The sequence below is a fragment of the Vidua chalybeata genome, chromosome 26 (genome assembly GCF_026979565.1).
Source record: "Vidua chalybeata isolate OUT-0048 chromosome 26, bVidCha1 merged haplotype, whole genome shotgun sequence".
Taxonomy (NCBI): domain Eukaryota; kingdom Metazoa; phylum Chordata; class Aves; order Passeriformes; family Viduidae; genus Vidua; species Vidua chalybeata.
The window spans coordinates 2,351,907-2,361,505 of NC_071555.1; the positions used below are offsets into that span (position 1 = coordinate 2,351,907).

A 9,599-nucleotide genomic window follows, 5' to 3' on the forward strand; every position below is an offset into this window, starting at 1 on the left:
GTTGTTTTTGTTTTGTTTGTTTGTTTGTTTTATTTTTGTTTTGTGGTTTTTTTTTGTGGTTTTTTTTTTTTTTGTTTTTTTGGTGTTTTTGGTGGTTTTTTTTGCGGTTTTTTTTTTTTTTTGTGTTTGTTTTTTTTTTTTTTTCGTTTTTTTTCGTTTTTATTCTTTCCATTTCCCACCCCCAAGCACCGCCCCGCGCTCTGTATGATGTCTGACAATGTCCATCTCTGGCACCCTCAGCAATTACTACGTCGACTCCCTCATAAGTCACGAGAGCGCCGATCCCGCGGCCCCTAAATTCCCTCCGGGACCCTTCGCGGCGCCCAGAGCGCCGGGGGGCGACCCCGCCGAGCCCCTGGACTTCCCCTCGTGCAGCTTCCAGCCCAAAAACTCCGCGTTCGCCTCGCCGTGGCTCCCCGCCAACCCCGCGGCGTTCCAGCCCTACGCGGCCGCGGGCGGAGCCGTGCGCGCCTGGCTGGAACCCGCGGCGCGCACGCCGAGCCTCGCTGGGAGCGGCTCCGCTAAAACCGAGCTGGGCCGAGCTTTGGAGGGGCCGAAAAGCCGGGAGTACGGCCTGGAGAGTGCAGGCGTCGCTTGCGGGCAGAGGAGGTTCGAGGATAATAAAGTTGGCGAAGGAAGCGGAGACAAAGACGGGAGAGATCAAAGTAAGTGGTTTTTTAAGGAAAAAAAAATAAAACAAAAAGAAAACAAAAGTGAGGAAGTGAGCGGTGTAAAAGCGGGAGGTGGCGCAATAAAAAAAAATAAATAAAGTAAAAGGGGTGACAATGGTGGGGAGAGTTGAAAATCAGGGCTCGGGGAGAAAGGAAAGTCTCAGCTGGGGATGGGAGAGGCGGGGAGGGGCGCGGGGGGAGCTGGAGGAGAAATAAAATCCAAATCCGCGCCCGCGGCAAAGGCGGGCAGAGCCGCGCGGGCCGCGGAGCCGCGCCGAGACGGAGCGGAGGGAACGGCCGGGAGGAAAAGGGGAGTAAAGGGGGGGAAAATGGGGGGAAAGGGGAGGAAATGGGGGGAAAGAGGGAGAAAGTGGGGGAAAGGGGAGAAAATGGGGAGTAAAGGGGGAGAAAATGGGGGGAAAGGGGAGGAAATGGGGAGTAAAGGGGGAGAAAATGGGGGAGGAAAGGGGGGAATAAACGGGGAGAAAATGGGGAGAATATGGGGGAGGAAAGGGGGAGAAAATGGGGAGTAAAGGGGGAGAAAATGGGGGAGGAAAGGGGGGAATAAACGGGGAGAAAATGGGGAGAAAATGGGGGAGGAAAGGGGGAGAAAATGGGGAGTAAAGGGGGAGAAAATGGGGAGAAAATGGGGAGTAAAGGGGAGGAAATGGGGGGAATGGGGGAGAAAATGATGGGGGAAAGGGGGAGGAAATGGGGAGTAAAGGGGGAGAAAATGGGGGAGGAAAGGGGGGAATAAAGGGGGAGAAAATGGGGAGAAAATGGGGGAGGAAATGGGGAGAAAATGGGGAGTAAAGGGGAGGAAATGGGGGGAATGGGGGAGAAAATGGGGGGGAAAGGGGGAGGAAATGGGGAGGAAATGGGGAGTAAAGGGGGAGAAAATGGGAGGTTAAAGGGGGAGGAAATGGGGGAGGAAAGGGGGAGAAAATGTGGGAAAGGGGGGGAAAATTATGGGGGAAAGGGGGAGGAAATGGGAGGAAAAGGAGAGGAAAAGAGGAGAAAAAGGGGAGGAAAACGGGAGGAAAAGGGGAGAAAATTGGGAGAAAAGGGGGAGTAGAGGGGGAGGAAATGGGGAGAAAAAGGGGAGGAAAAAGGGAGGAAAAGAGGAGGAAAAGGGGAGAAAATGGGGAGAAAAAGGGGAGGAAAAGGAGAGGAAAAGAGGAGAAAAAGGGGAGTAAAATGGGAGGAAAATTGAAGGAAGAGGGGAGAAAAAGGAGAGGAAAAGGGGAGAAAAAGGGGAGTAAAGAGGAGAAAAGGGGCGGAAAAGAGGGATAAAAGTGAGATATAAGGGAAAAATAGGAGAGGGGGAAATGGGAGGAAAAGGAGAGGAAAAGGGGAGAAAAAGGGGAGTAAATCTACGCAGCTGCGGGCGGAGGGGTCACGGGCAGCGCGGAAAAGAGAGGGAGAAAAAAGGAAAAATAAAAAGGGAAAAAGAGGAAAAATCACCGGGGGAAAGTTCACTGGGGGGACGCGCGGAGCAGCGCGGAAAAGAGAGGGAGAAAAAAGGAAAAATAAAAAGGGAAAAAGAGGAAAAATCACCGGGAAAAAGTTCCCCGAGGGGAAGCGCGGAGCAGCGCGGAAAAGAGAGGGAGAAAAGGGGAAAAATAAAAAGGGAAAAAGAGGAAAAATCACCGGGAAAAAGTTCCCCGAGGGGAAGCGCGGAGCAGCGCGGAAAAGAGAGGGAGAAAAAGGGAAAAATAAAAAGGGAAAAAAAGGAAAAATCACCGGGGGAAAGTTCACCGGGGGGACGCGCGGAGCAGCGCGGAAAAGAGAGGGAGAAAAAGGGAAAAATAAAAGGGGAAAAAAAGGAAAAATCATGGGGAAAACTTCACCGGGGGGACGCGCGGAGCAGCGCGGAAAAGAGAGGGAGAAAAAAGGAAAAATAAAAGGGGAAAAAGAGGAAAAATCATGGGGAAAACTTCACCGGGGGGACGCGCGGAGCAGTGCGGAAACTCCGCGGGGGCGGAAAGAGAGAGGAGAGGGAAAAAAGGGAAAAATGAAAGGGGAAAAAAGGAAAAATAATGGGGAAAACTTCACCGGGGAGAAGCGCGGAGCAGCGCGGAAAAGAGAGGGAGAAAAAGGGGAAAATAAAAGGGGAAAAAGAGGAAAAATCACCGGGAAAGTTCCCCGGGGGGACGCGGGGACCCGCGGAGGTTCCGCGGCTTTCCCGGCGCTTCCTCCTGGCCGCGCAGGGCTCATTTGTGCTGTTAATTGTTTGTTGATTAACGCGGCCGCGGCGCGGATTTGGATTTCAAAGTCGCGCTCTTTCCTTGGTTTTAAAAAAGAGAAAACAAGCGGAGAAGGAGGGAGCGAGGGCTCGGAGTTAATTCGCTTTTATTTCAGTTTTATGCCAGCTTTTAAATCACTTTTATATCACTTTTAAATCACTTTTATATCAGTTTTATATCAGTTTTTATATCAGTTTTATATCGGTTTTATATCGGTTTATATCGGGTTTATATCGGTTTTTATTCAGATTGGGGGAAATGTTCAACTCCAGCCTGGGCTCTTTTTTTTTTTTTTTTTTTTTTTTTTTAAATTTTATTTTTTCCGCTTGAAATTTATATTTAAAAGAAGACAAAGAATTCGCTCGGGGAACATTGAGCGCTACGGAGAATGTTATTCATTATTAATTATTAATTCTTATTTTTAATGATAATATTGGTTGGGAGGGAGGGAGGAGCGGCGTTGGCACCTCCGGGTTTTTGGCTCTGGAGCGGGGCGGCCTCGGGAAATTTGATTTCCATTAAAAAATCCGAATTTTTCCAACCTGGCAGAGCAGCGGCGCCCGGCCCGGCCGAGATTCCCATTTCTTCTCCCTTTAAATTCACTTTTTTTCCCATTAAAACCACAGAATATTCGCGCTTTTTTTTCCATTAAAAATACAGAATATTCTCTTTTTTCCCATTAAAACCACAGAATATTCGCTTTTTTTCCCATTAAAAATACAGAATATTCTTTTTTCCCCTTTAAAACCGCCGAATATTCACTTTTTTCCCCATTAAAACCACAGAATATTCACTTTTTTCCCATTAAAAATACAGAATATTCACTTTTTTCTCCATTAAAACCGCCGAATATTCTTTTTTCCCATTAAAACCGCCGAATATTCTTTTTTTTTTCCCCCATAAAACCACAGAATATTCTCTTTTTTCCATTAAAACACACAATATTCACTTTTTTCCCCATTAAAAATACAGAATATTCGCTTTTTCCCCATTAAAACACAGAATATTCTCTTTTTTTCCCATTAAAAACACACAATATCCACTTTTCCCCCTTTAAAAATGAAGAATATTATTTTTCCCATTAAAACCCCAGAATATTCTCTTTTTTCCCCCATTAAACCCCAGAATATTCTCTTTTTTCCCCATTAAACCCCAGAATATTCTCTTTTTTTCCCCATTAAAACCCCAGAATATTCTCTTTTTTTCCCCATTAAACCCCAGAATATTCTCTTTTTTTCCCCATTAAAACCCCAGAATATTCTCTTTTTTTCCCCATTAAAACCCCAGAATATTCTCTTTTTTTTCCCCATAAAATCCCAGAACAATCCCTCTCAATTCCCTTCCGGTGCCGCATTTTATTTTTTATAATAATTATAATTTAAAATTTATTTCTAATTTATTTCAAATTTATTTTTCATTTCTTTTTCATTTATTTCCCCACAAGAAGAAAAATCCATTTTTTCTTTTGCCGGGCAGAGCAAACCCTGAGTGATGGGGGGGATCAAACACCCAAAAATTGAATAAAAAATTGAATATTCTGGGGATTTTCCCCCAAAATAAACTCGATTAAATTGGTTTTTTTAAAATTTAATTAATAATTGAATTTAGAGCTGCCGTTCTGCTGCCAGTCCTCGTTCCCGGTTCTGCATTTTCCAATTTTTTTTAATTTTTGTTTCTCGCTGATGAATCTCGGCCTGGGAGCTGCTGGGTTCTTTGGTGGCGTTTTCGAAGAGGGGGAAAAAATTTAAAAAATAAAAATAAAAAGATGAAAATAGGAATAAGAAATAAAAATAAAAAATAAAAATAAAAATAATAATAATAATAATAATAAAAATAAAAATAAAAAATATAAATAAAAATAAAAAATTAGGAATAAGAATAAAAATTTTAAAATTTAAAAAAAAATAAAAATAATAAGAATAAGAATAAAAAATTTAAAATAAGAATAAGAATAAGAATAGAAATGAGAATAAAAATGAAAATAAAAATATAAAAGTAAAAAACAAAAAATAAAAAAATAAAAAAATAAAAAAATTAAAAATTAAAAAAAATCAAAAATAGAAATAGAAATAGAAATAGAAATAGAAATAGAAATCTCCAATAACTGAATTTTTAAATCTCCAATAATTGAATTTTTGAATCTTTTATTTTTTAATTTTTCCGCCATTCCCACTTTATTTATTTATTTATTTATTTATAAATGACTTTTTTTTTATTTTTACCTTTTTTTTTCATTTTAAAATTTGATTTATTTCACTTCTAGCTTTGTTCATTGATAATTTAATTTACTTTAAAAAAAATTTAATTTTTTGGTAAAAATTATTTTTATTTTTATTTTTATTTTTATTTTTATTTTTATTTTCATGTTTATTTTCATTTTTATTTTATTTTTATTTTTATTTTTATTTTTATTTTTATTTTTATTTTTATTTTTATTTTTATTTTTATTTTATTCTTTATAATTTTACTTATATTTTTATTTATATTTTTTATTTTCATTTTCATTTTCATCTTTTAATTCTTTAATATTTCCATTTCCATTTCTATTTCTATTTCTTTTTGGCTGCATTTCCAGCCCTGCCTGCGGGTGGCGCTCTCCCGACCTCGGCAGCGCTCGCGGGGAACTTTCCGGCAGCCAGAGGGCGATTTTGGGCCAGATCGCACCAAAAAAAAAAATTTAAAAAATCCAATTTGAGAGGAATTCCTCAGGAAAAGCCCCCCAGGGCTCCCCCCCGCGATGGCTCCGGAGGGGCAAATCCGGGGGAAAATGGGGAAAAAAGGGAATTTTGGGGTTTATTTGGATGGAATGGGGGGAGATGGGGGGATGGGGCCGGGCTGCGACCCCAAAACCCCGAGCTGGGACCCCAAAAAGATCCGAAATTCACCCAAAAACCTCTGAAATTCACCCAAAACATCCGAAATTCACCCAAAAACCTCTGAAATTCACCCAAAAACCTCCGAAATTCACCCAAAATTCACAAAAAAAACTCCGAAATTCACCCAAAAACCTCCGAAATTCACCCAAAAACCTCCGAAATTCACCCAAAACCTCCGGAATTCACCCAAACCCTCCGAAATTCACCCAAAAATCTCCGAAATTCACCAAAAACCTCCGAAATTCACCCAAAAACCCCGGCTTGGGACCCCAAAAACCTCCGAAATTCACCCAAAACCTCCGGAATTCACCCGAAACCCTCCGAATTTCACCAAAAATCTCCGAAATTCACCCAAAAGCCCCGGCTTGGGACCCCAAAAACCTCCGAAATTCACCCAAAACCTCCGGAATTCACCCAAACCCTCCGAAATTCACCCAAAAATCTCCGAAATTCACCAAAAACCTCCGAAATTCACCCAAAAACCCCGGCTTTGGACCCCAAAAACCTCCGAAATTCACCCAAAACCTCCGAAATTCACCCGAAACCCTCCGAAATTCACCCAAAAACCTCCGAAATTGACCCAAAAACCTCAGAAATTCACCCAAAACCCCGGCTTGGGACCCCAAAACCCTCTGAAATTCACCCAAAAACCTCCGAAATTCACCCAAAAAACCCGGGGTGCCCCCAAAAACCTCCGGAATTCACCCAAAAACCTCCGAAATTCGCCCAAAAACCTCCGAAATTCACCCAAAAACCTCCGGAATTCACCCAAAACCGCCGGGGTGCTCCCAAAAACATGCGAAATAAACCCAAAACCACGGGTTGGGACCCCAAAAAAACTCCGAAATTGACCCAAAACCTCCGAAATTCACCAAAAACTTCCGAAATTCACCCAAAAACCCCGGCTTGGGACCCCAAAAACCTCCGAAATTCACCCAAAACCTCCGAAATTCACCCAAAGACCTCCGAAATGCACCCAAAAACCTCCGGAATTCACCCAAAAACCTCCGAAATTCACCCAAAACCCACCGAAATTCACCCAAAAACCTCTGAAATTCACCAAAACCCTCCGAAATTCACCCAAAAACCCCGGGCTGGGACCCCAAAACCCCGGGGTGCGCCCAAAAACTTCAGGGTGCGCCCAAAGCCCCCCGAAATTCACCCAAAAACTGCAGAAATTCACCCAAAACCCTCCAAACTTCACCCTAAAACTGCAGAAATTCACTCAAAAACTGCATAAATGAACCCAAAAAAACTGCAGAAATTCACCCAAAACCCTCCAAAATTCACCCCAAAACTGCAGAAATTCACCCAAAACTGCAGAAATTCACCCAAAAACTGCAGAAATTCACCCAAAACCCTCCAAAATTCACCCCAAAACTGCAGAAATTCACCCAAAACTGCAGAAATTCACCCAAAACCCCCCGAAATTCACCCAAAAACTGCAGAAATTCACCCAAAAACTGCAGAAATTCACCCAAAACCCTCCAAACTTCACCCTAAAACTGCAGAAATTCACTCAAAAACTGCATAAATGAACCCAAAAAAACTGCAGAAATTCACCCAAAACCCTCCAAAATTCACCCCAAAACTGCAGAAATTCACCCAAAACTGCAGAAATTCACCCAAAAACTGCAGAAATTCACCCAAAACCCTCCAAAATTCACCCCAAAACTGCAGAAATTCACCCAAAACTGCAGAAATTCACCCAAAACCCCCGAAATTCACCCAAAAACTGCAGAAATTCACCCAAAAACTGCAGAAATTCACCCAAAAACTGCAGAAATGAACCCAAAACCCTCCGAAATTCACCCAAAACCCTCCAAAATTCACCACAAAACTGCAGAAATTCACCCAAAACCCCCCGAAATTCAGCCAAAAACTGCAGAAATTCAGCCAAAAACTGCAGAAATTCACCCAAAACACCCCGAAATTCACCCAAAAACTGCAGAAATTCACCCAAAATTCGCAGAAATTCTCCCAAAACCTGCAGAAATGAACCCAAAAACTGCAGAAACGAACCCCAAAGCGAGGGAAATTCCCCCCAAACTCACAGAAATTCCCTTAAAACTCGCAGAAATTCCTCCCAAACTCTTGGACCTGCAGCTAAAATTCCCAGAAATTTCCCCAAATTCCTCGGGGTTCACCCAAAACTCACAGAAATTTCCACAAAACCCCAGAAATGAACCCAAAACTTGCAGAAATTCCCCCAAAACCGCCAGAAATCCCCCCAAATCCCTCGGGGTTCACCCAAATCCCCCAGGAATTAACCCAAACCCCCCCGAAAAGAACCCAAAACCCCCAGAAATGAACCCAAAACCCCCAGAAAATAACCCAAAACTTGCAGAAATTCCCCCAAATCCCTCGGGGTTCACCCAAACCCCCCCAGGAATTAACCCAAAACCCCCAGAAATGAACTCAAAACTTGCAGAAATTCCCCCAAACCCCCCCAGAAATTCCCCCAAATCCCTCGGGGTTCACCCAAAACTCACAGAAATTCCCCCAAACCCCCCAGGAATGAACCCAAAACTCCCCCAAAATTCACCCCAAACTCTCGGAGTTTCGCCCCAAATTTGGGGTGCGGGGACAGCGCCCCTCCCCCACCGCCCGCACCCCCAATCCCAGCCCCGCTTTGGGTTTTTTTGGGTATTTTTGGTTGTTTTGGGGGTTTTTAAAAGTTTTTTTAAAAGTTGTTTAAAATTTTGGGGGGGATTTTTTAGGTTTGGGGTTTTTTTGGCAAAGGGGATTGGGGTTTTTAGTTGTTTTTTGGGGTGATGTTTTGTTTGTTTATTTGGATTTTTGGGTTTTATTTTTGTGGGTTTTTTTTTTTTTTTTAGTGTTTGGTTTGGTTTTGGTTTTAATTTTGATTTTTTTTGTTTGGTTGGTTTGGTTTGGTTTTACTTTTGGGTTTGTTTTGTTTGTTTGGGTTTTGGTTTGGTTTGGTTGGATGGTTTTCCTTTCCTTTCCTTTCCTTTCCTTTCCTTTCCTTTCCTTTCCTTTCCTTTCCTTTCCTTTCCTTTCCTTTCCTTTCCTTTCCTTTCCTTTCCTTTCCTTTCCTTTCCTTTCCTTTCCTTTCCTTTCCTTTCCTTTCCTTTCCTTTCCTTTCCTTTCCTTTCCTTTCCTTTCCTTTCCTTTCCTTTCCTTTCCTTTCCTTTCCTTTCCTTTCCTTTCCTTTCCTTTCCTTTCCTTTCCTTTCCTTTCCTTTCCTTTCCTTTCCTTTCCTTTCCTTTCCTTTCCTTTCCTTTCCTTTCCTTTCCTTTCCTTTCCTTTCCTTTCCTTTCTTTCCTTTCCTTTCCTTTCCTTTCCTTTCCTTTCCTTTCCTTTCCTTTCCTTTCCTTTCCTTTCCTTTCCATCTTACCTTGTTTTATCTTATTTTCTCTTCTTTTCTCTTATTTTCTCCTATTTTCTCTTCTTTTCTCTTCTTTTCTTTAGTTTCACTCTGCCCCCAACACCCCCCACCTCTCCTTAAAAACCCCTGGAAAAAAAAAAAAAAAACAAAAAACAAAACAAAACAAAACAAAACAAAACAAAAAATCAGATTTTTTTTATTTTTTCCCCTTTTTCCCGCAGCCAACCCCGCCGCCAGCTGGCTGCACGCCCGCTCCTCGCGCAAAAAGCGCTGCCCCTACACCAAGTACCAGACGCTGGAGCTGGAGAAGGAATTTCTCTTCAACATGTACCTGACGCGGGACCGGCGGCACGAGGTGGCGCGGCTGCTGAACCTGAGCGAGAGACAAGTGAAAATCTGGTTCCAGAACCGCCGCATGAAAATGAAGAAAATGAACAAGGAGCAGGGCAAGGAGTGA

The 9,599-nt window shown here is 42.5% G+C and overlaps 1 protein-coding gene across 1 annotated transcript; it reads left to right on the forward strand.

Annotated features, from left to right (window-relative positions):
* Positions 1-217: 217 nt before the first annotated feature.
* HOXB9 (homeobox B9) lies at positions 218-9,599 on the forward strand. The gene is made up of 2 exons (XM_053965163.1): positions 218-665; positions 9,364-9,599. Exons 1-2 carry the CDS (start codon positions 218-220, stop codon positions 9,597-9,599), a joined length of 684 nt encoding a protein of 227 aa, XP_053821138.1.

Bases quoted from the DNA above. Each gene is read 5' to 3' on its own strand.
- HOXB9 (XM_053965163.1), top strand. From the start codon at position 218: ATGTCCATCTCTGGCACCCTCAGCAATTACTACGTCGACTCCCTCATA. The intron at 666-9,363 runs GTAAGTGGTTTT...TTTTTCCCGCAG, and splicing joins CAAAGACGGGAGAGATCAAA to CCAACCCCGCCGCCAGCTGG.